Source organism: Anopheles merus, chromosome 2L (genome assembly GCF_017562075.2).
Source record: "Anopheles merus strain MAF chromosome 2L, AmerM5.1, whole genome shotgun sequence".
NCBI lineage: Eukaryota > Metazoa > Arthropoda > Insecta > Diptera > Culicidae > Anopheles > Anopheles merus.
The window spans coordinates 25,121,466-25,148,711 of record NC_054083.1 but is presented as its reverse complement, the minus strand read 5'-3'; the positions used below and the strand labels follow the sequence as shown (position 1 = coordinate 25,148,711).

The following is a 27,246-nucleotide window of genomic DNA, read 5'->3' as shown; positions in this document are numbered from 1 at the left end:
ACTATTAAAAACAAAAATCCTCCTATTACCTCCACAACCTGTAACAGATGTTACTGCCTGCAATCAAACATCCATAACTTTCACCAGGCAATGCAACGTAGTCATCACCACCATCGGACCCGCTCCTCGCAGCAATAAATAAACCAATCATTTTAATCTTAAACGCTACCAATTTGCTTCCCTTCATAACACAGCGGGGCATAACAGATCCGTCGTAGCGTAATCGTGGCCATAAATCGACCAAAAAGCGGAATCCAATTTCCCACCCACAATACACGCCGACGTCTCGCTCGTTTCGGGTGTTTATCACGTTTGCTTACGTGACCAAAAAGCTTCACTAGTCCAACCCCCTCTTCACACACCCGAATTATTTGAAGGTAGAAGGCGGCGGCGCGTACGTACAATCATTGCTCGGCAGGAGAAACAACAACCCAAAAACTCCATTCTCACTTTCTTAGCGTGACCACAGGACTTGCTCTTTTCCTTTCCACTCGGGCGAAAGTAGTTATCGTTCGATTGGTGCTAGGCACGCAATGAGAGTGCCTTCCGTTCTGGTTGAATGAAGCTAGTTCACAGCAAGCAAAAAAATAAAATAAAATAAAAACGAGCACGCTTCACTCTTGCCAAAGATTTTCGCCGTTTGCGTTTGTTTTGCATTTGTTTCCCGGGGCTTTCTGGATCCAGGTGGAAGCGGTTTCAGCGGGCGTGCGCCTTTGTCAATCGAGTTGTTATGCTTATGCGTCTCGTTCATTTTACTTTCTATTATCGTTGTCTATTTTTTGCTCATATCGTTTGGCTTCCTTCAGCAATATGAAATAGATTTTCTTTTCACAAGAACTGCTCATTTTAGGTGGAATTATTTCACAATGTTGGAGCGTGGAGTTTCATGGTCGAATGTTCCCAGAAGTGTTTATATTTGCTCACGATCCACAGTTTTCCACTGGCCTCATGCATCCTGTATTAATCTTATGCCTTATGTAAACAGACTCTTCAGAAGGTAAGGGAGCCGACAAAAAAAGCCTCGATTTTCCCCCTTGGGTTTGAGTGTTCGAAAGCAAATAGAATTAATTGAAATATTATGTCTTTGTCACCCGGCGACGGGAAAATATTTACGACAATCTTGGAAAAACATAAATCGCTTGTCACTCACAATCAGTGTACAGTAATGCTCTCGCAATACCCGGTCGCCCCCGGGGAAAATGGACAAGGGAACGTTAAATTAACGCACCAGACAAGCTGACGCCAATAGCAAACATTGCCACCAACGGGAGTGGGAAACCATTTTGCGAAAGAATCAACGCCCCGGTCAAACGTTCGCTCCCTCTTCCCAACACTTTGGGCATCCCTTTATGGCTCTTCGTGTTGGTTTGATGCTATTATGTTTTGAACTGGTTTCAAAGCTCCATTTTTGATAAAAACGAATTTGTTTCTCGGAATGTGTGTATGTGTGCGTTATCTGTTAAGATGTCACAATACTTACTCCCGGTACTTCTCGTCCGCCGACCGCTCCCGGACCGGGATGCCGGACAGGAAGAGGATAATAAGGGTCGTAAAGATCGGCGACAGGATAGCGACCCATTCGATGCCCTCGATGACGTTCAGCGAAATTACGAAGATGCCCCACCAGATAACGATCTCGCCGAAGTAGTTCGGATGGCGTGACATCCTCCAAAGGCCTGTGAACAAACAAAAAAAAAAAGAGAAAGATGAACACACCGAGAAGAGGTTAAAAAAGGGACGCGTGTGAAAGGAAATTGATACGCTGCCGGGAGAAAGCGAACATGTAGCTGGATGGAGCAAATGTAGCGGGGCAAACAGGGGCAGAGATAACACCATGACAAAACGTAGAAGAACGAGAAAACAGATAAATGGAAGTCCAACCTGAGAAGGGATGATACAAATTTGGAGCAATAAAAAAAAGTAACGATTAAAGGTTTGCTTGGCTAATCGCGTTTTGATAACAGTGCACAGCACGAAGGACTAACCACGTTGGTGGGAAACAGATTGGGACGAAGATGAGCGCAGAAAGATGCAGGAGTGGCAAAGTTGTCATGAAATTCAATAAATGTCGCACGTGTCAGGTGCTTTTAGGAGCAATATTTTGGTGGTGGTGGTTTCATTTTTTTTTTTTTGGGCCAAGTTGTCCGAAACTTTTTCAAGCCTTTTTACTTGTTGCCAAATAACGAAGGGATACACTTCACATTCTGTTTCGTGCTTTTTTAAGAGCCGAAGGGATATAATAAGATTAAATTTGTTAAAAATGTTTGATAAAAGGCTTTCAAGAGAGATTGTGTAATGCAAATTGCATAATGTACAGGCTCAATTTGGGAGAAATTCACAATAATACGCCTAGATGTATGCAAAATGTTACACGCAATATCTTTAACATTACTTATGACGTATATTTTTAGTATGATTTTTATAAATTGTTATATTCAATGTAAAAAAAAATGTTTCTTGTGTAAAATATAATAAATCAACAGAACACTTTCCAAATCAACTTAAAAAAAAAGCCAGTGAAATGAACCAATATCAATCCATCTGGATCATGCGTAATTTAATACCGATAGCATGATATATTTCATTTATTATCTTCAATTTTCTCTTTATCTATCTCTTCCAAACCCTTTCCCTCTTCTACCCACATTACTGTAAATAAAGAGTTATTACATTTCAACACACTGAAGTGAACCCACGCGCAACCACTTTAATCGCTTCTGGGCGAGTTACTTTCCCCGGCACTCCGGAGGACACTTTTGGTACCAGAGGAATAGCATAACATTGTGCATAAATATGCTGCCCATGCTTCTACCCCGAACAGGAAGATAATTCCCGCGGGTGAGCTAATGCTACGGACACATCATGCGACCGCCGTAATGATATCATTATACAACGTTACCGAAGGCGTTCATGCTCGACGTTTTCAGTGCATATTTTTATCCCCATTCCCCATAATGACGGGGAAAGGAAGGGAAAGTATTTCTGGTTTTTATTTATTCAACCTTTTTTTTGCCTCCCTTTCGGTGACACATGACACGACCTTCATTTGAACCTTTTGGAGGCAGTTTTTTTGCTTGTGGCTCTGTCTCACTCGCTCCATTCGAATGATGGATGGAAATTTCAAGGTGAAAGACGTGTAAGATTGTTCCTTTTACCCTGCACAGACACTGAGCCTGATGGTAGAAAGGGGTTATCACCCAAACAGTGCACGTCCCTTTCGTGAGGGCTTACGCTAGCCGCCCGCCAGCGCGTACCCCCGTTTGTCGGTGTATCTTTCTGCCAGCTTTCTTAGTCCCACGAGTGAACCCTTTTTTGCGGCGCGATTGTGGTGTATAAAGAAACGATATAGCGCCGTTCCGTGCAGAAAGGGGCACACAGGGCTTAAGCAAAGTCAAAAGTGCACAACGATGAGCCAATAGCCGAAGCATCTTTGCAGCTCACGACGCGTACGGCACCAGCGCGGGAGCTGCAAAGATGCTTGCCCGCCTGCGAATATCTATTCACTGTCCGCAGCTTTCATTTAATTATCTTTCCGCTCGCAGAACGTGCCACCGGCGCGGGCGGGCCCGACCAGATGTAAATTGTTTTCGCTTGCGAGCTTCGATGCTTCTCGTATCCCGTGCCGTTGCTCCGTCAGCTGGAGTGGAAAATTAGGCACTTGCGAAATAATTAAAAATCACTTTGCGACGAGAGAAAGAAACAGCAAGCGATAGAGCAAAATAGAGAGGGGCCGAACGTCATGGGCACAACCGTGGATGGGTGCAGTGGGTCGGAAAGGTGATCTTTTGTTTAGCAGCAACTGGGATTGCGACCGTCCGGTGTAGCTCGTGAGTAATTACTTTGCCGTAATTTGCTGTGATGAATGCGTTTGGATGATTCCTGTTTTTTTAGTTTTATAGTGTTGCAGATGAAATAATTTCGCGTTTGAAAGAGGCTTTGTACGACTTTTTCAACTCGCGCTGTGGGAGGTTGCGTTGAATGCGTTTCAGTTATTTGTAATTAAAAGCAAAAGGAATTTAATCTCAAAATGGGATGAATGGTTTGTTGTGTGTGTGCGCAATGTTTCAATGCATTTCACGCCATCTCTTGAGACTTGTTATAAACATTTGGAAAGTATGAGGTTTATATGTTTGAAAAATTAATTGTTGCGAAAGTCACTTAAGAAAAGGAAAAAAATGTGGATATTTCTGCTGGGGAAAAATCACAAAATTAGTTTTTTATTCCTTCCTTTGACTTGTGTGGTTGTAAGAGGCCGAAGGCGCATCCTTCGGCTCTATTTATACACTCTCTCTCTCCCCACCGCCATCGTAAACCGGGTTACAAATGGAGGGCACCTTAGCCCTATGCCCTATCCTGGTAAGCCGTCAGAAAAACCCTACAATAGTCACGAGCGTAAAAGATTTGTCAGGCTTTCTATTTGTAAACAAACGCTGTTCACAACAGTAATATTTGTTCTTTTATCGAACATCATAATTGAAATGACTTTTTTAAGCTTCTAAATTATCACTTAGAATGTCAATGGTTGAACGATGTTTTGAAGGCAAAAAAAATATTGTTTGAACTGATAAAATTAATATTAAAGTTTTCAGAATTATTTTCATGACATTTATTATTTAAATTCAAATGGCCTCAAATCAAAATTACAAGAGATTATAAAACTGTTGCATACCTTCAGGCGCTTTACAAAACCCGGCAACTGTTGAAATTCTACTGTTTGCTTGAACAAATCAATGTCTTGCGCAAAAAAAAATATATGAAAAATACACGAAACATGAATTCAAAAACTCTAAAACTTCAGAAACATTAGATCTTTAGGCAAAAAACCCCCATTGTTACGTTATCCTTTCCACCCGCCCAAATCAATGTCCTTGAGGCCTAGTCTCCTGTCAAGATCTGCCACGTTTCAACCCACTCGCTAGGACAAAGATTCAATTTTGATTTATGCTCAAAATCCATGTCCGGATAAATTCCCTTGCTCCATGCTGTGCTTGCCGTACACAATAGCGCGAAGCCTCAGCACGGCACAGCTCACGTGCTTCCTGTCGTGAGTCTTCGCCTTTTCTATTCGCCTTCCGAACCATCCGAACAATGTCAGCCGGCAATACAATGGTTCGTGTCTCCATTTCCTTTCGCTCTTGCTGTGCCTCTCTTGTGCTCTCTCTTTTCAGGTCCCTGTCACCGGTGGCCCAGTTTTTCTATGCCATCCACCCCTGCCGATTGGCAGACGATTGTACGATTGGTACGACTGTGCAACCAGCTCGGTGCCCTTGCCCTTGACCGTGTGTCTTTTTCACCGTGCCCAAGCATGTAGCAAATGATGAGCAAAACGGCTTGAACTATTTCGAACACGACAACGGTCGGCTGTGGCAGGCAATCCTGTGGCGCTGCGAGAACAAGGAAATGGATTGTTGTGTGCTGTGCAAACGTTTACGGCCTATCGGTTGATTGGGCACTGTCGCTGTCTCGTACCGAGGAAGCAGTGACCCAACAAGAAAAAACCTCCCTCTCGACAAGCCGCCCTTTCGTTCGGAGCTTCGAGACCCTCAGCAGAATGTGTCCCAGTGCCATCTCCCCAAGGGATACCGGGCTGCAAATGAATGATTTATTTGCTGGCCAAAGGGAGGGGCAAAAGGCAACCCGATACCAGAACCCATCGGGAGTCAAAAGCCAAAGGTATCGGTATGACGCAGGATGGAACAGTGGAGTGCCGGAGCGAGACGTAAAATTCGAGGATGGAGCCCCGGTGACGTCTAGCTTTCACCGCAATTGTAAATTTAAACCACCAGCCAGCAGCAGTAACAGTTGATGGCTAATGCCGTACACGACCCGGTACTGTCGTCGGTGTGTCTACCGCAAGCGTACCCGGCTGCGTCGAACAAGTTCACGAGCGTGTGTGACCGCAAACGGAATGTCGACTGTGTCCAATCCAGCATCAAAGCATGGTCGCGGGCAACGTTGCTAATGGAGACGCCCGGTAGATGTCACCGTGGAGGTGGAGACGCCCGGTGGTTCACAGGGAAAAAGATCCATGTTCGGTGGCGATTTATCCTTTCCACTCGCTCATTCTCGTTCGAGTGTAAATGCTTGACTAATCAGCGAAACCCTGCGTACCCTATGAACCCACCACGTCCGCTGTGAGCCAATGAAACCATGCGGCTGGTGACATCGAACGCACAGAGAGCAAAGGGGGAAAAGTGCCAATTTAGGTGGATTATCGACAGTCGTATCGGGCTGATAGCGATACGTCCCCCGGGATCACCCCGGGAGAAGAAAAGCGGGCCAATTTAGGTACATGATTAATGAAATAATTATGCAAGGCAGGCAGGCTGAGGACATCTCCTGCGCACATTGCGCTTCGACGAGCGATGTGTTTTAACGTTGCTCTGTAAGTGTGTGCGTGTGTGTATGTTTGCTCGAGCTAATGATTGCCGGGAACCGTGCTCCAGTAGTACAGCAATAATGAAACGAACTTTCAGTGGCGTAATATGACGCATCGCCGCAAAATTGATGAGCGATACGAAACCGGAGCGCGTGCAGGCCTTAATTATGTCATTTCCCGTGCACAGATGATTGAGTGGATCGTGTGTGCCGATGAGTGGGTTGGGACAAAAAGTGGAAACCATGTTAAGGGCTTTTTGCGTGACTGTGTACGTATTTGTGTACTGTGTTGCATCGGCGATCGTTTGCGGTATTACTAGCCTGCTCATTGTACATCATTATACGTAACACGAAATGGACTGTGCTGTATTTTAATTTTAGTATTTAAATATAAAAGTCCTTATTTATAGCATTTTAATATTGGTGTATTACAAATGGTTTAATACTTTGACATTCCCAAAGTTTTTAGAAAATGCACAGACCCATGAAGAAATTGTGGCAAAAAGTTAGTAAAAGAAAATATCAAACACTGCTTTACACAAAAAATGAAGGGAACAATGTGTCATTATCATTGTTTTATATCCCTCCCCATCCCCCCGAAGGGCGTATAAATCGAAATAGAGAACAAAAGCATTGTCTACAGACGTGTCATAGCATTGGCTTCTAACAGCGCCTTAAAATATGCAATTGGTTTGTTTTCAGGCTTGTCCTGATTACTAACCAGTCTCTACGATAGAAATTGAACATTCATTTGCATAATTTTAGGCGCTACACAATAACTATCACAAGTTGTATTCAAAATTGACGAATAAAAAATATCCAATTTAAATTTTCTTTAAAGCTTACTCGAGTGCAAATGTAGACTAATATTGAATGTTTTAAGTTTCATACAAATTTTAATGATTTCTGCACTGTAACTTTTACCACAGAGCATTTCCTCCTGGTCCTGGCTCTTGTCGCAAATGTTTCTCGCTTAAAATACAATATATTATTCACTTGCATGTTATCTATCCAACAACGTCCATTCGCAAGCGTCACCAGTGCCTTGTCCACAAAACTTTTTTACCCATAAGCAAATATAAATATACGGCCAGACCCCGAGAAGGGTCATCCCATCTGTCGTATTTTATACAATTGTTTGGCTGTGCAAGCTTACCGAGCCGTACGATGGACGACGGGTGCATAGTTTCGTTGCACATTATGTGAAAAAGCTGCCGCTTCTACAACAGCTGCTTCACAACACTGGCGCAGTGAGCTGCAATGGACAGCAGCAGCGACAAGCTTCCGGCCACCGGCCGTACCATACTGTGCTCCGGTCGGGTGGAAAAGAACCATACCATTTGGTGTGACGTGACGTGCAGCTGGCAGGGATTGATGCAGCCGGCCATTCGTTGTCGGTGATGCGTTGTCTTCATTGCACGAAGCAGCTCATCATTTTTGCATTTCGTTGAAAGCCCCGCTTGAAAGGGTATCAAAAATTTAAACACTAAATCGGCAGCAAACGGAAGCGTTCCGGCATCCGACGCCATTGTTAAAGCAAAACGGTGGCACACACTTTTGCTCATAGGCAAGTGAACACACCACACAAACATCCCATCTGCTAGTGTCAATATTGACCTTTCTTATAGAGAAAAATTTTATGCTTCTTTTCCTGGCCTTCCCTCCCATCAGTCACTTCCAATCATTCTAATTTAAACAATGTGATTGGGCAAGCGAAAAGGAAATGTGTTCAGCACCGGAAGTGGTTCGATCGTCTGCAATCTAACGCTCATCAGCGGTGCTGATGAGTTATGGTGTGTTTGCTATTTGAGTGCAAATAGCATCAGTAAACATCGGTGGCTTCCTTCACATGCCGCCAACAATAGGCCATTGTCATGTTTGGAGTATGGTAACATACATGACGATGAGTTAGACCTTGAACAAAAACAAAAAAACAATATGTACAAATACAGACACACACATAGGATGTACATTTAGATACACACGGCCAAGTTCGCTATGTTTCGGCACGGACAGCACTGGTAGGGAGGGCTTGCAATAGGCAAAAAGACACAAATTCATGCGCTGTATGATAGAGTTTCACCTTCAGCAGGGTCCATGCAGAGCAACCACATTGGCACGATGCCACCCGTGCATGGGTGTCGGTGAGTGTGCGCTAAATTGTTCACAATCGTTTGCATCCATTTCGGTACTGTTTCTGTTTTTTTTTCCGGGCAAGGGCAATCTTCAATCCAGCAAACAAACAAACAAACCAATCTTCCCCGACGGAGCGAAACCGAAAAACAGACAAAATGGGAGAATGGAGAAAAAAGGAACGTGATCCGATTAGTGTCACCGTTGGAACGGTTGGATCGTAAGCCGGGTTCGACACACACACAGACACATCGGAAGGATGCACCTATTTATTGGATCATAAACGTACCGTTTCTGGCTCGTTTACCACCGTTTCGAGTGATCGATTGCGACACATTGACAAACAAATGGTACGGTTTTGCGAGGGGGGAATGGATGCGGCTGGAATCGAATGCGATGGAATGTGCAGTAAAGAAGGTCGCTGCAGAATTGCAATGTTTGCAAATCTCCGATCGTAAAGCGGAGAACGATGCACTGCCATTGCAGTGCAGGGATTATTAATTGAACGTAAAACGATTGCCAGTAATTTATTGTGCCACCGCCCGATACGACGCTTAATTGGCCTAATGGATGGAGACAGAATGGTAGGATTTTACTGTTACTGTGTGATTTACAACCTGGCGCTACATTGGATTGGTTGCCGCATTATATCTCAAAGTAAATAAATGGTATTTATAGGTAATTTATGCTCTTTATCTTAGTTGATTGTTATCAAAAAGCTTGTTAACTTAAATGTTATTTGATTAGTTTCATAAAAAGTACTCCTTTTTAGTCGTTCTTTTTGAAGATTACTTTACAATTTTGAAAGCAAAACAAACATGCTCTATCTTCACTGCTAGCAATGTGACTAACATTTCTTCGCTTCGTTTAAAATAGGAACTTCCATCTCGCGCAGACAATGAGTTTGATTGCACAATGGACTGACTTGTGACAGACTAAAAAAAACTACCACATTCACCCATACTGACATTACCATTAGCATAATGATAATGCAAGCTCGGGCGCATGTGAGTTTAATTCTGCATTGTCTTGCAGTTGCAGTTCTGCCCATTTCCCGTTTCTTTTCCCTGTACGTCCAACGAACACAGCCAAGCACTTTCGTGTCCACAGTCAATCCTATGCCACACAAGTGAATATTTGCTTTAGCACGAGGTAGTCGACATGCCGGCTGCCTGGCAGTTCGCAGACATGCGGTTGCACTTTGGGGTGGCGCGAGAGACGTGTAAAAAAGCCCCCTGCATAATAGTAACACAGTTCCTGTGGAGTCATTAAAAATATCAAGAGGGAGGAGAGGGAAATAGAAGGAGAGATAGAAATGGTGTAAAATATAGAGAGAGGGAGCGAGAGGGAGAGTTAGAGAAAGAATGAAAAAGTGAGCGAGAAATGGAAGGAGAAATTAATTAACGTACATGAGCTTTCTTTGCATTGGACAAAGATAGAAAAGGGGAGCAAGGCCGTCGTAGGCTTAGCTATATTTAATTTTAACATCAAAATTGAATTTACTTTCGCCTCAATGTTATGACTCACGCAAAGAGGCTTGTAATGGGAATATATCTAGGTTAAAAGAGATTGCCTTTTTTACGCCATAATTGTATACCTTAGCGGCCTTTGGTGAACGCGTGAAAGTATGCAGTTCTCGAGCCTTTTACATTCATTACGTTATCATTTTGAAGAATAAGTTTAATACGAATAAACGTATTCGTTGGATGGTCAAAACAGGTTTATTAGAAATAGTATACAAAGATTACCATTAGAAGTTGCATTTTCGACTCTACACTTTTCATTACTTTGGAGTAAGATCCACTAAGTAGTGGAGATATTATTTTTTAAATAATTTTGTAGCAACAAAATGCCAACTAAGAGGCAAATTAAGCCAATTGGCTCAAAATCTCTATTGAAATACCAGTGCCTTTTATAATTATTTCATTTATTTTATTATTGTTTCAAAAGCATTTCTGAAATTTCACATAAAACTAGCAAAAAACCGTATAAATATATTTTTGCATACATTTAGGCGCTAAGTAAGGCCGCGATGGGGTAATCTGTCCATTTGACATAATTTATTAAGCGATAAAAACGATCAAATTGCATACCTTTAGGCGTCTAGCTACTGGAATATGTGAGTGGAACATTTTATGTCGCTTTGCGTGTTAATATTTAAAAAAAAGTGTAGTTTAAATTCCTTCTCACATACACCATTTACACGACACTAGTGTCTGAATCCGTCAATGAGGCTACAGCAGCACGAGACCAATTATTTCCTTACAACATCCTTGTGTGAACGACTCTTATCGCTTGACTAACAAACCTGGCACCCGATCGATGCTAGCTCCGACATCGAAGAAGATAGGGATTTAACCTTCCATCTGCTCGAACCACTTGTCTGCCCGCACCCTCCATTGAACTGACAGCATAATCGTTTAAAATCTAAACCGCTCGTTAATGTCAACCCTCTGGGCTGGTCTCGAATGCCATGAGCTGTTTTTCCACGGCTACCATCCAGGGACCCCGGCGAGTACAGCCAGAGTACGGCCCGGGTCGGCAGGCACTCACTTAACAGCGACTCGAGAGTATCAATTGGCGTACGGTAAGCTCATATACGAGACGAGACGCGGTCGTCCGGTATCTGTGTGGCCCTGGCGCTTCGATGGTTAGTGCTCGTGCAAGGACCGGGACCACGAGCAAGCCGCCGTACCTTGGTGGTAGCTGAGAACTTTGATGAGGACTGATTTGTTAGTTTATGGGTGTAAATGAGATAACAGCCGAGCGGCTACAGCGCTCGTCACTTGTGTGCGGTGATGGTGATGCGTTGGCGGCATGATGGTAACATTAAATTAGATAAACGATATGATGAGAGTACAGGAGAGTATAAGGTATGGTTTGTAAATGAGTGTGGCCGGTATTTTTAAGTAGAATTTAACTCATGTTTGGTAAATGGATGACTAGGATCCTTAATTCAGACAAAATCTGGAGCCAAATGGAAACAAAATGTAAAAAAAAACAACAAATAAAACAAAATTTCATCACATCCTTGAATTTGCTTTATCCAATTGAAATCCAAACGTAATTCACCGCCTTGTTTTCGTAACCATCAGTCCCATTTTTGCTGTATAAATAATCTGCTTGCCAAGGTAAACAATCGCATGATTATTTTTTATCGCCGTAAATCTTTCTCTTCCCATACTAGGGACACGTTGATTCCATACGCCCAACACTTACACTGCTATGAAGTGATGAAACACTTTTTCCATCAAACTGAGCCCCCATATCCGAATATGCGAATGGTTGCGCAACCTTAAGCCTGCTGGGACGAGACTCCACCTCGGGCTCGGGTATAAGCCCAATATCCAAATGAGGAATCCATTTCCAGGAGAAAGCCGTTCCTCAATTTGTACACGGCAGAGCAAACGGCAGCGCGTACGTATCTGCCTCCGTGCAGCTCAACTCATACAAGATACCCGTAATCGGATTAGTATGCGAGATGCCACCGAATGGCAAATATTGATCGGGTGTGCGGGGAAGGTAGAGAGGACAACAAAAAATAGACAGCAAGAACCATACACAAAAACCCCGGCATGTCTTTGCGCAAATTCGGCATCACCGTAGTACGGTTCTAATAATTTCGGTACAATGTTTAGCCGGCCATTTCCATCGCTCGTCATGCTGGCTCGAGAAAACATGATCATCGCACTCTTGGTACGAAAGTTTCGAGATAGAGCATTATGAGTGGGTTTTTTTTTTGTTGGCGACAAAACGCTACTCACATCCATTTAACCACCAGAGTGAAAGCAAAGCCAGGGATTTAGTGCAGCCGCACAGTGACGAATGCCGTGTACAACGGTGTGTTTACCGTGCAGCTGTTGTGTACTACCAGGGGCCAGGATCAGCCTCTTTGCTCGCGTGAACCGGCCGCTCGGGGTTGAGAACCGATGTGATGCATTCAATTATGTCGTTGGCGTACAAATTGTCCAGTGCCGTCGGAGGGTATCGACATAGGTAGTTGAGAGTGACGCCTCGCTTGAGACGACGCCTGTATGGTCTAGTTGATTGCTCGGTTTCCCCTCACCTGATTAGGTATGCTTGATTAGTGTGCACACAACGCAAACTCGGTGCGGCACAGATGGTAGTGTTTTGCTGTTGCACTACAGCAAGACGAAACGCTGGATCAATCTTTTATGGAAGGTATTTTGCCTGTCCCTCGAAATGGCCTCTGATTAATACTTCATAATTGCAAATTGTGGCAAATCAGGTAAAGCTGACTAGGCAGCAGCGTTGTTCGCATGTCGCGTATGGTGGTATTGAAGATTAAACAACAGCTTAAAACTCCTTGAAAGTGTGCATGGAACGGTATTGCATAAATTTAGGCGTATTGTCGTAACAGGTAGGTCACATATTACTGCTATTATAGCGGGATTTTGCATTTCAAATTTTAAACAAATTAATCATCGAAAATCAAAGTTGTTTCCAAATTTTAAGTATTTCGACAAATATTGCGACCTTTTGTGTCAAAAATGTGGCTTAATGGTAACGCATTGGAGAAAATATAAGAAATGTTATATTCTATGAGACAATATACGCCAAAATGTATGCAAATAAATGAAAAATAGGTTTATGAAACTCGTAACCTTTCAGATTTGCAGACTTTTGGTAATTTTGAAAACCAATGATCGAAAATGTACAACACAACTTTAAATGGCTACAGTTTCCCACCCAGTTAATTTAATACTGCAGAATTACACGCGCTTTCATCTCATTTTGCAAATTGATCACAATTTCCCCATCAACTTTACGATAACAGACACACGCACGAGCCCGAAATGCGTAAACGGTTCCACTTTTGGCAATGTCGTTTACGTTCCATCCCGGAAATATCCCGAAACTCATTTACGGTATTGAAATTCACGCACACAACTCAACGGAACACAACTCAATAAAGGGTATGAAATAAAACACCGCTCAACGAGCAGAGGGAGTTTTTTTATACTTTTTACACTAGCGTCGATGACAGCCATACGCAAATAAGGAATGAGAATACAGCGCAAATGGAATGTAAATTTTTGAAACCCCCACAAACGACCGACGAAAGGTGCGTTCGTCTCGGTGGAGCAGTAACTGCGAGGCGCACAGCGGTAGCCCCATTTGAAGCCGTCAAATTTATGAAACTCATCACACTCGTGAGCGAAACTCCGGATGCCGGTGAGTGGTAAGCTTAAAATGTAATTTAAAAATAAGAAGAAAAAATACGAACAAAATATTCCGTGTCGAAAGATGTGGGCCAGGCAAAAAAAACCTCAAGCTCCCCAACTAATGCGTTCACGTGGTCACGTGGCCTGGGGAAACAGGACGAACGGTTTCATGATGTGAATTTTAAGGAGAGAAATGCCACCGAGAGATGGAATGTCGTAGGGCGTCTTATCGGTCGGAAGTCGGGCCATAAAAAACGGCCCGTGTCACAAATCGCAATCGCTGATGAGTGAAGCTTTCAAAGTGTAGTTAAAACGAAGGTCTTCCAGTACGATTGCGAAGGCTCCGTGGGGAAGGCGCTGGTTTAGAAGGAAGCTGAAGGAATGGTGGAGTAAATGTCTCCAGATTACCAGCTCAAAAACATTTTGAAGACCCAGCAACGGTTCCTCTCCGTATTTGCCGTCCGCTTGCCTGCCCGGGCAGTGAAGGGCAGCCCGCATTCTTGTACGGTACACAGTTTATGGTTACATCGAAAGATTAATGGCAAGCGGAGGAATAAAAAGCAGCTTGAAGCTTGAATGAGGGCCTCCCGCTGGAGGGTGGCTAAAGGGAACGCGAAGCCTAACGTTTCGTGTCGTGCGTCGCACGGGGTGATGAGCATGACACCGTTAAAGTGGGCACTAATGAACGTCCGACCGGCGAAAACATTAAACCGAAGGTTACACCGTCCAAAAGGGAAACCTTGTCGTTTTTCTTCTGCTCGTTTTGCGAGAGCTTTTGTTGCTTACTTTCTTTCCTTCGATCTCTCTCTCTCTCTCTTTCTTCCACTTTCTAACTAGAGTAAAAGAAAACATTTGAAGAGTACGATCGTGATCCTGAAATTACTAAGCACACGACGAAACAAGCACCGCAAAAGCCTACATTTAGGCGCCAGAGAGCGTTTTAATTTAACTCCTCGTTGTTTTGTAGGTGCGGAATGGTTTCTCCGCGCAACAAAATGACAACAGCTATACTTACCATCGTTGCAAAACTTGCCCTGATTGATCGGGTCCTGGCGGAAGGAAAATTTCTGCAGATCGGCGTACGTTTCCGCCAGCAGGCCCGTGATGAACATGCCCGTGCCGGCCGAATCGAGCGTCGTCATCGTCTTGGGCGCTTTCGGGTACGAGTGTCTCGGTGAGTTAATGATAATGACTGGCAGCGATACGACGAACACCCAGACAGCCTGTCGGAACGGGGACGAAAAAGAAAACACGCACACATTAAAATGGGAGGAGAGCAAGAAGGGGGCGAACGATAAAACACATTAAAACGAAGCAAGCGGCATAGAGCAGCGACGAGCGTGACGAATGACGAATAATGAAAGGCTTCCCGTTCCTCCTGGCTTGGTTGGTTGTGCCGGTACGACAGGGTGTATTAATTAGTACCCAAATGGGAACGGGGAAGAAACCTTTAGTACGACACGAGAAAATAGCTTCGCACTACGCTGGGGACGGTACGACGGGAAGCGATCGGAGAATGTTGTTGATGTTTTTATGTTACGGAAAATCTTGATAGTGTTGTAAAAAAACGGTGCGTTGTACGGAAATTGGTTGTGATGTTCTATTTTCGCATTTTCTGCTACCTCGAGTCGCGTGCAACTGATCCCAGTGCTTTAAAGCTTTCGCAGCTGAGCCTCGGCTTTGTTACAAACAGTTTTCCTCTTCCCAAACAGCCCCCAGTGCTGGATAAACTTTTTCGATTTCTTTTCTCCACTCACCGGCAACGGTATTCGTGGAAAATGATAAACGGCAGAGGGAGGGAAACAAAAAAAGTTTTAATTCGTGCGTGAATAACTTTCTATCGAAGAAGGTGGAAGAACATTTTCTCCGAGAAGAAGGTACGTTCCTTCACTACGAGGGTGGAGCTGAATGTTTTTCATTTCATAATTTGTAGCACCACATTTTGGTAAGCAAACGGTGGGAGTATGGTGGCAGATGAGTGAACATTTATTTACTTCAAAAATATGGCTCCAACGCGATGGTTTAGCTTACGGCTGGGGGAGGAAAGAGTCAACATTTCTTCTGCTGAACGCTTACTTTATTGACTGTCTTTATAATTTTATGGTGTAGCTTTACGTCGTCGCTGCTCGGCATACCACGACTGGTTTTTCCTTCTGTGTGCACAAACAATGCAGATTAAACCTCCACCAGGCATTATTTACTTTTGGAGTGTATTTTGCGATATGTGCTCAGCATTGTGATGAGCTAGCCGGTTATTACCAATCACATTAAAACTTGGCCATAAGCTACCGAATCACTTCGAGACAGTATTGCACTTTATAAATTAGGCAGAGCAAATGAACGTATCCAATCATTGGAAGTGATGTAATGACGGTAGGCTCAAGTGTATCTATTCTCTCGAACGCTCATGCTGAGCGCCTAAAGGTATGCAAAATGTAAAACAATTTCATTTATGTGTGACGTATGTAATGAACATATTTTCATTACATTACATTACCATTCTTGTTTGGTTTGTTTGTGTTTGGCCCAAAACCTTGCCGATGCTTACAATACTTAACATTTTCAGCTAACTTATCTTACCTACACAGATTTTTTTCTCTCAAGCTGAATTTGATTTTTGAAATTATCATATTTCATACCTTTAGGCAATTAGGGAGGATTTGCAAGGGTAAATGTTTTCAATTCCCCGGACAAAAAGGATTCAAAATTATCATAATGCAAAAAGGCATATGATCTTAAATTAGTTCAAAATTTTGCATACCTTTAGGCGTGTAGTAAGAGTAGACGAAACCTTTCATAAAAAGTATAACATTCTAAAATGGGTTATAAAAAAACAAAACACGTTCTAGTTAGGTCAAACTCTTAGCACACCCGTTAAGTAAAATACAACATGCTCGACCTGGGTGCAAATCTAGTTACAAAACGCTGAGAATACAAAATAAAAGCCGTCATACGCTGTACTGCTTTTGAGAGCACCAGCTCGTTATTGTATTAGCCAGACCTGAATCGAGAATATTGTTGGTTCAACAAAAAATCAAAATTGAAGTTTTGATGGCATTCAAGGCATGATAAACATAATAGGTCAACCCAACAAAATAAAAATAATAATGCATACCTTAAGGCACTCTACACCCAGGCGCAGTTCAGACGAAGAAAGATACACCATTACGCTCGTGTTTTGTTTCGTACCTAAACTATTCATCATATCTTAACGTCAGTGACATTTTAATATTGCAGGCCAAAGAAACACTTGGCCATTTGCCATTCACCAATACACACAAGATTAATTGAACTTCATAAATACTCGCTGGAAAAGCGTGTCGTAAGTGGATGGCGCAGGGCAAACGCGGCCGTGGCTTCGGACGAACCAAGCGCTTAACCATTCGTGGAACAATTTAATAATGTACCATTAGCCGGGTGCTTACAATTTACACTGGCTGGTGCTGGTGCGCGAGAAATGGGAGTATAATGGGCGATATTTCTCCCCCTTCCTCTCCCTTTATCTGGATGTGCAATCGCGACGCAAAACCTGCAACTAACTTTCCCCACCGCCCACAGCGAAGAGCAGCCGGCTCCCAAACTGCTATTAACTGAGTACAGTTTTCCGACATTTATTTCCATATAACATCGTTAAAAGCCACCTCCTGCTCTTAATGGAATGGCTCCCGGTGCTATTGTTTGCCTGGGCGATGGAGAGAGAACTCGCCTCGACTTGCATTTAGCTGCATTCGGGAAATGCTTTCTCTGCGTATGTGTTTGTGTGTGTGTGTGTGTGTGATTTTCCCTCGTTCACTTCATTTGTTTGCTTTCAAACACATACACATACGCTGACGTAAAAGTGCATATGGTGCAGGGTATCACGCACGTGTGCTTCTTGCAGTAATTACCCGCCACTGGGTGGAAAATTATTTATACACTTCCCGGTACACAGACTGCCCGTTCCCCCTCCATCCGGTGTTTGCGTGACCATACCCACTCCTTTTGCTTGCAAACCGTGTGCTCGGCGTGAGATCGAAAATTTCCCCTCATGCCCAGCTCGTTATCTTTCAATCCGAAGCCAAACGAAATTCGGACAAGCTTTCGAGGCGGTCGAAACAACTTTAGCAAACTTCTCGCAGAACCGTCCTCCCGTGTAGTGAGGCAAGCGTAGGGATGTGTTCCGAGTAGATTATGTTAGTAGTTCATTTGCATGAAACTGACACTACCTTGCCAAACCGAGCCCGAGGGGTAAACCAGGGCTGCCGACCGACCGGAGGCAACAAATCAGTAAAATTAAGGAATCGAAACAAGCGGCCTAGTGAAATAATGTATCGCTTGCAAATGGAACGGGGTTGGGAATTCAAGACGGGCTCCGTGTCCGGAAATTACTAGCACCGACGCTCGCAAGCTGTTTTCGTGGGTCGGGCGGGATGAAATATTGACTCGGGAAGTGTAGCTCCCGGTATCCGGCCGTTGGGCTTCATTTGACGGGAATTTCCTTCCCCAGGTTTCGGGAGGTCCGGAGGAGCATTGAGCCAAATTTTCGAGCAAGGCAGGAAGAACGAGCAGGCGCTATAAACCGATTGCGCACTTCATGAACAGGAAGTGGGCTAGATATTTGTTTTCGCCGGCGGTTGTGCAGCTGCGGAACGTGCAGTGGTTGTTGTTGATTTATTTTCACTGTCGAATAGCGGATTATTTATGCGAATGCTTTCGTTTTGAAAGTTTTTATGCTGGTGCCGTGACCAGGATGAATGGTGGAGCTTTTTAATGTTCGGTTGAATTTAAAAGCAAATGTGGTTTTAATTTAAATTCACGGTAATGTTTCTTAACCAGCAAAAAGGTTATACAGTCGTTGCCACCGCTAAGGCATCAATTTTTGACAGTGCGCATCAATTTTTGACTCTAACGCACCTGTTTTTGTCTACAAGTCATCAAATTTTGGCTCTTGTGGGAATCATGATAATTTTACAAGCTATTTGGGCAGATTTTTGACTATTTTAATTTTGAATCCCGTTAACAATACCAAAACCGTGTGGCTTGACTGTTTTTTCTAGAAAAAATAATGATATTTTATGAATTCTAAGTTTACACCTGAATATACACGTCAATTTTTTCACTCTGTGAAGACTTCCACAATGGACACAACAATTGTTTTAGTTAAAATTATATCAATGAAAGTATTCATTACTTAACTGAGTTTCAATGATTTCGGAACACACAGCTTCAGAAATTACGTTAAATTTTGTAAGTAAATCAATTGACTTAAAGTCTAAAATTGATACCCAAGAGACAAAAATTGTTGCGCACTGTCAAAAGTTGACGTCTTAGAGACAAACATCGTAAAAGAGACAAATAACTGTAAAACGGTTCTGCATAGCATTTTATCATGTAGGTTTTATATACTGCGGAACAGAGAGTCAAACTCAGCGCATTATATTTAAAATTTGCACTGAGATTGACACTAAGAGTAAGTTGGGGTACTATGCGATAGCTGATTCGTGTACTAGATTCATGCTAGCATATTCATATCGATGCAATCGTACCGTAAGTTGTTCATAGATGTTAAAATGCTTTACAAGCTATTACTACCCATTTTCTAGCGACTTTACACTAAATATGGTAAGATATGGCAGGATCCTTCAACTGAACTGAACTCTAACTCCTAACTCTTATTTATTATTGAGACCTCATAAAACACAAACAAGTATTTTCATCTAATCTTTTAACCATCTGAAACATTGATGATGCTTAACCTTTCGCAAAACCTTGTTGAAGTGGAAAGCTGTAACGAATACGCTGGCTGCCTTAGATTTTTAATTTAATAAAGGTTTTGGAAAATATGATTGCTTTTATCTTTTTGCAGTATTTATGGTCATAAAAAGCAAAGGGCTAATAAAAAGTGACAATATTGAAACTAGAAAAAAAGATAGGTATTTGAATGCCAATTTATTTCGTCAGCAAAAAAAAACGCACACAAAAGCATCAAAAAGTGCCATCACCCTACCTACCATCATCATCGTTTGATCGGCCAACCAAACGCCCATCGAGAAAGAATGTATCACAAAGGCAAACACAAAATTGCTCTAAAAAGTATTATTTATAGTTGTGCCTCCGTTTGTGCTTCATATTCCGCCCTCCGTACCATCCACTAGTGCCAAATGCAAATGAAACTAGCCGGATGGGCCAGCCCAGCGCTGCTTACGAATTTATTGGAATAGCTCTGTCAAAGCAAATGTTTGCCTACGATCGTTTCAACGCAAACGCTGCGAACGATGTAGTACACGGACGGTTCGCACAAGCGTTTGGGGTTGCATTATTGATCCAGCATAGAATGGTGTAGGACAGTGAACAAGCGTGTATGTGTGTGTATGCTGGCGTGTGAACAAAAGGACCCACCTTTTTTGTATTCAAATTGGCCATCCTCGCCTCGGCAGCAACATCAAATTATCCGTGTTCGTCCGACGAACCGGTTTGCTCTATTCCGTCGAAACGAAATTAATTACAGCAGCTACAATAGCCCGGGATATCTCTTTCTTTACAATCTAATAGGATGCAACCGACCGATAAGACTGCGTTCGGCACAACTCCTCGTTGTATGAGTGTGTGTGTGCGTATGTGTGTGAGTTTGGTTGTAATGTTGCTTCATTTACTGCGTTCGTGCAGCGAATGCAAATGCTGAGCAAATGTTTACAAAGTATCGATTACAGCTTGTGCGTGCTGTTGCAAGCGGACGGTCGCAGTGGAATGATACAGCAGAATCTCATAATGTCATAATATTTTAAATAGCTTTTGGATTGAATTGCGATTGCGATAAAATTAGCTCATCAAAATATTCAGAGCGATTTCGCCGAGCGCTGCTTAGACATTTGCGTTCAATATTCTTCGTAATCTTTGACAGCTTTTCCCGAGGTGTTGTTTCTTTCCCACAAGGTATTACCATTTCTTAGTGGGGATTATTTATCGTCTCTTCCAGGCACTGCACGCAGACAGCATGGCTAAAACGACAGAACAGCTTTCAGGGTAATAAAAAAACGTACAGACAAGACGCCTAAAAGTAGGCAATCTGGCGCAACAAAGCATTGCGATTTAACAGTCGAAGATATTTTTCGCACACGAAAGCTACCATAATCTTTGACTTTCAGCACCAGGATCTGCCGATGTGTGTGTGTGTGTGTGGATGTGTGTGTTTATCTTTTCCAGCAAGACAATGCAAAGACTCGGAGCTTGCTACCCTACAAATTGGTCCTTGCTCTCGTTACCGAGTCCATCGCAGGGCACGGGCCCTTATCGGCACAATGAATGTCACATAAAACGCTTCATTGATTCCGAGTGTGACCCGAAGGCGAAAGCAGAATCTTCAATTTCCATTCCCTCCAGCGCTTACTTTGTAAGCGCGGCTACAACGGGACGGTACAGCGAGACGGAAAGCTGCTGCAAACGAGCTGAACGGGGACACTCACCTGAAAGGTCCAGAAGACGGCGAACCGGATCACATTGCGCCGATTGTCCTCGAACTGCTTGTCGCGTCCGATTTTCACGATCCGATAGAGCAGATAGCCGGAAAGCCGGGCTCCCCAGAGGCACACGAACACCGTCACCATTAGCTGCCGGCTGTCGTAGGGCTGTCGGAGGGAAGAGAAAGAGAGGAAAAAAAAGAGAAATGGATGATTCGAGAAGCATTAGCAGAGCGCAAAAACATGCTTGATAAAAAAATGCCTGATTTCTGGTAAGGAGCGGTTCGTTGGAGATTATTCTTTCGCAGAGCAGTAGAGGCAGCACAGATTTAATGAACTGGACACGCTGCAGTCGCTTAAGCTAATGGATTCCTTCGGAAGCAGTGTGAAAGTGATAGGACGGTCGAAAGAATCTGGAATGAATCACATGCTTTTACAACCATGTACACACACACACACTAACATATCGATAAGCGAACGGTTTTCCCATCAGCCGAGCCGAACCAAACGCTTAATGTGTCCCATTAGCAATTTCCTTCCGTTTCGGAAATATCACCGACGACACCAAGCGCTGCGCTTGGTGCTGGTTGATCCACAGCACGGCTCACCCGCACGCTGTATTTAATAAAGTCATTTTTATTTTGGGCGACACCACCACGGCTTATCGATGAAGCCACAAATGATTGAACAGCAACAACAACGACAGCATCAACAAAAAAACTGGAATAAAATTCGCTTACACCGCAACCGTGTGATGGTGGTTGATAAAATCCGCATCCGCAATCGATCGAATATTTTATGACCTTCGATCCGGGTGGGGAGGGAGGACCGAGTGGGCAATCGTGGACGAGAGATAACGAAACATCGCCCAGTGTTCTCGAATATCAAAGCGAGAAAAGGTCCGTAGTGTTATGCAGCTTCCTTTTTTTTCTTTTTTGCATTTTGCGAGGAAAGCTTTCGTCTAATGGTGTGCTGTGGAGACGGCAGCCCGCAAAAATGGGCTTTAGTGCACATTTATGATAATCGATGGTAAAATATTAGTCTAGCACTTGTCTAGGTTCGCTCGGTGCGGCAGTGTTTTGGCGATTGTGGGGAGGAAGCAGCGCAGGGAATGAAACATAACACACACCAGCTACACTGTCAGTACAAACAACAGCCCTGGGGATGAAGGTGAATCAAGCACACGGACTAGGTGATGTTTTGAGATTGTACATAGAACGATTTCGCTAGTGTGCGCGCCGATGCATTTATCCTGCTGCGGTATGGCTTCCGAGCGGTGAACCAGAAAGCGCACGAATGCGAGAGATAAGCGGCCCGTACGGGGGTGGAATTGAATATGCATGCACTTTTTCAATCAGCAGCAAGCGCCGGAAGTGTTATGATGATGCGACTCGGGTTGCATATAAAAACAGGAAAGCGGAAAAACAATGTTTGAGTGGAAAGTACTTATTTTTGAAGTATGAGTGTACTGTGAAGTATGAGATAAAATCGTTCCCACTTGGAATATCGACATTGTGGCAATGCAAATAAAACTAGTAGTATGTTCAGGGCAAAAATGATATTTCAACAAATATCTACGACAACACGATTAAATAAATAAATAAGCGTACAGGCTGCAGAAGCAGAAATAGCATACATTTAGGCGTTTTTGATTTTTTTGTTAATTAGCATTTGTTCATTTCTTCCAACGCCATAATGATAAAAACAATCAAACGAATCGTTCTCTTGTCCACAAACATTTATTGATTTCAGTTTAGATTAACAGATCGCCGGTGTTGATTGATGAGACTAGTTAGCTAGCAAACTTTTTCCCCAAAATGCTTCACAATCACTCTCCACACTTTCGTCAACTTTCTACAATCATTGCCAACATCTTCCCCAAACTTGCATTCAACAAGCAACTGGACAGTTGGTGCTTAACTCTCCACCCGCTCACCACGTACGGTAAGTGTATTAGTCGCCCGAAGCTCAATTCTAGAGCGGTTTGAAGGATCGTTTTCCCCCCCCACACATTTCTCCGGATGTGAACAGAAACTTTAATTTTGAAGCAAAAAACTTTTGCCACACAAAACTTTCAGTTTATGGTTGCACCGTACGGTGTTTTGGGTCATCTTCGTCAACGAAGCAAAACGAAAAAAGTACAACAAAAAATCGTTGCTTAATCAAAGAAGCAACACGAAGCAACAGACACTAGCTACGGTTGTGTGGTGTGGAGCTCGGCGAACAAAAGCGAAACTCAACTCTCCTCAACCGGTTCACTTCTTTGGCAAGCACTTATGCGCAGTGCATTCATACTGAGTTCGGGCTTTGTGTGCTGGAAAGGGTGCACTTTCGTCTAGTCACTGGAAACGGTAGGGGTAGAGTGAACTCTTCTCGTTATTTGTCCACCAAGTGTCTGTTTTGTCATTTTGTAATTGTGCAAATGGTCATTCGGTCAGGTCAGGACATCACGACCAATTATCTAAGAAATTTCAAGTAAATGTGATAAATGTATGACCATCTACATTTCACGACACTAGCCTGCTTTGTATATAGAGTTTGACAGTTGGCGGCTAAAATCAAAATATAAAACTACATACAGTGAACCCTCTCTTATTTGACACCTCTCCAATTTGAAAAACCTCTCTTATTTGAACATTTTGCACAGTGCCTTGATTTCCAGTACATTTTTGTTTCTCTAATTTGGAAAACCTCTGAAATCTGTGTCCCTCTTATTTGACTATAGTGTTGCCATGGTTATTGAAAGATGTATGCTCAAATTAGCGATTCTGTTCGCAGTTTCCTATAGCAACAGTTAAGGCTGCATACTAAATGTTCTGACTCTTTCTTGTTTGTATGGACCTTTTATTCACTTTCAACCTCTGTAATTTGAAAACCCCTCTTATTCGACAGTCCTATCGCCTCTCAAATAAGAGAGGGTTCACTGTATAAAACTAGCATGCGATTTTTAGCCTATCTTATTTTAGTCTCAAAGGTAGAATTAGATTTGAGTACCTGCTCGATAAAATGTCAAAACAAGGTCGTGTTTTTCATTCATCCTTGACGACAACAGTTTGACAACTAATTTCTGAATAAAAAAAGCTTCATTTGACAGAACGAGTGAAATGAATTTCCAAAGGAACAGATCGTTTTTCATAGTAGCGCATACGTGGCAGACATTGGTCTATTCATCGAAGATGTTGCATCGAAACAAAAATGTTAAGGATATTAAGTCGTTCAGATTTGATTTAACTTACAATTCGCAATATTTCACATGTTTGAAGTACTTTTAGTAAATAGAATGATAGAAAGATGGTAATAGTATTTTGTAAATTTGTCAAGTTACCATAAAGCCTGTTTGAGCAAAAGTTTTCACCCGTCCCGTCAAAAAGTGACGTTCAAATTTGGTTATGAAAAACAGACATGGTCTACATACTCTTTCGAAATTTGTATGATGTCTCCCACAATGTCGCCCAGCAGAAGCGATAAAAATCAACCTTCTAAATACATACACCTTGGGATAAGCTCACCCATATATTACACCCACTTTGATAGCTGCTCGAAAACTGCTATACAATGCAAAGCAAATGCAAGTTGAAGGGCTTAAATTTCACCCTACAGTCTTAAAAGGGAAAAGGGCCGATATTCCATAAAAAGATTACCAGGTAACTTTGGAATCCCTAGCTGTCAAATGAAAAAAATTGAAAGTACACTGGATGGACCGACCTGTTGTAATTTATGGATTTTGATAATTTCATGAAAAATTAGTCCTACATTTATTTCGTGATATGTATGATAAGATTGCTCTATTTCTGACGATTCAGATTGATTCATCAACCAATGGAACTACTAACGCCTAAATGTAGGCAATCACCGTGCACAACCTCATCGTGCAAATCAAATAAATTAAGTTGATCACCTTTCTATAGTTTATACCAGCGAAACTTAGAAACTGTTATGTTCACATTAGAAACTAGACTAAGATGCCAGTAGGAATAAAAGCACTGCGAAATCAAGCAGACCACCCGATACGACTGATTGAAATTCTACGTTCAACATTCTCCACCCACATGCGCTCACCCAGATGGTTACGTGAGTTGACTCAATTAAACCAACCGAAAGTCGATCACTAATCCGATGAGCTGAGGCGAATACAAACCGGAAGCTAAGAATCGCCATCCGAAGGAAGCCAACAGAAAAGAGCAGGTAACACAGGCCGCAGACGTACCTCTAGGGAGCGAACACAGCGGACAACCTGCGATAAATTGAACCTTTACAAGCATCTCATGTTCGAGCGATGTGAACGCTAGAAACGTGACCAACGAGCAGGACACTCAAAAAGCAAAATATTCACTTTCGCCCCTCCCGGGTGAAAGTGCTCCATACAGGACCGTTGGGTTTTGCTTTCGATGGCAAAGAAATTCGATTTGATTATTCGCAGTTCCTTCTTTCCGGTTGGTTTGCCGAGAACAAAGCTTCCAGCAAAAAAATACGACTCACAAGCCTCTGATTAGTAGTCAACGGTTCAACCCGGCATACATTTCGCCCACCGGTAAGCTGCGGTCCTTCTGTTTCGTGGCAATCAGTCAACCAGCACGAAAAGGTACCACCGGAAGGAGTTTGTTTTGAAGTTGTTTTCGGCGATAAGCAATGGGAAACATCCGGCCCTCCGGGGAAGGGTTGGTATGGGAAGCCGACTATTATGCTCTTGCTCCAAAAATGAACACACCAACCGCCTGAGGAGGGCACGTGACTTGAGCGTGTCGTGACCAAGAGCCAGCGCCGGCAAGCTGTTCATCAAACAAACAAGAAACGATTCAAAGCACCTGTGTCGTCCTTCGGGCACCGTTATCTGCCGCCGGCCGCATGCTTGTCGCCGCCGACGAGCGATAGTTTTCCGTCACGAAACACACGAGTCATGGACGTGAGTGATACTTGCCCTTCGTGTCGGCTTCATTGGAATACCAGTGTCGACGACGGGTTGAAACTTTCTATTGACACAAACTGGGTGGGAATATCTGTTTTTGCTTCAGATAGCAGCACCGGGTCTGATTGTATTCGGGGCACATCATCAGAAACACTACACGGCGGTGCTGTCTCTGTCTCATCTGTTGCGCGTGGAATTCGTTTTAGGCGGTAGGGAGCTTCCTCAAGACTCCCTGCGTACTCTTCGTCGGCTCCGATTCCTTCATGGGGAGTGCGGGTTGCTAATCAGAATTTGAATGCAACACCATTTCCTTTGCAACAGCAGCCGTCGAAAGTTGTTTGGCCGGGCGGCGCTTCGAATGAGCAATGAAGTTTGCTTCATTATCAAATGATAGACAAATGCAAATTTACCCCATGCTGTGTGATGGAGGGAGATGGGGTAAGAAGGGCGAAGCAGAACTTTAAATCCGGCCAGTCCGTTGGATGGATTGGGTCCATACGATAAAGTGTAAATTTAATTTCAAATATCAACTGTACAACGCGCTCGTTGATGTGGCGGTAACGAGTGGCGTGTTGTAGAGTATGGAAAAAGAAAAGCTTAACCTGAACATAACTTAGAGCATTTTACTTGATTAAAATTAAAAAAACTAAACTGAATAAATATACGAAAAGCTGTTAAAATGCTTCAAATAAGGCGATTTTGTTACATAAATTGCATGCGTTTAGGCTCTCTGCTAAATAAATAAAAAAATATGTATTAAATAACGTGAAAACGCCGTAGTGTATGCAATAAATATGTTCAATTTTGCACAAAATGTACGTTACTGTGAATACATCTTTCTGATACAATCCTTTAACGTTTATTTGAATATTGTATTGCTTAACATAAAACAAGAAAATTATCACCAAATAACAATACAGGATTTGAAATTTTTAATCACTATAAACGCATGGCGAAATACATTTAAACATGTTTAAAGAGTAGTTCCTTCAAGTCAAATTATTTCTTTAAGATCAACATTATGATAGCCCTGACATGTTCCGTGGATTTTTATGTTTTCAAGATGAATGTCTCCCTAAGGAAACATTCTCAAAGTTGCATATCCGACATTGCTGCAGAAATTATATAAACGAATTAGTCAGATATTCATCACTCAAACGACTCGGTTGGATATATGTATCTATTGATTTTGTTATAGTACTCGAAG

The 27,246-nt window shown here is 42.8% G+C and overlaps 1 protein-coding gene across 4 annotated transcripts in view; it reads right to left on the bottom strand.

The window, feature by feature from the left end:
* LOC121593150 overlaps positions 1 to 27,246 on the bottom strand; it is a 50,467-nt gene that overhangs the window by 2,795 nt on the left and 20,426 nt on the right. For all 4 annotated transcript variants that reach the window (XM_041915261.1, XM_041915264.1, XM_041915265.1 and 1 more), the window contains exons 3-5: positions 21,140 to 21,301; positions 14,713 to 14,920; positions 1,481 to 1,676 (exon numbers count right to left, since the gene is read on the bottom strand). In XM_041915261.1, the coding sequence (XP_041771195.1) occupies positions 1,481 to 1,676; positions 14,713 to 14,920; positions 21,140 to 21,301 (566 nt within the window). The remainder of the gene's footprint in view (positions 1 to 1,480; positions 1,677 to 14,712; positions 14,921 to 21,139; positions 21,302 to 27,246) is intronic.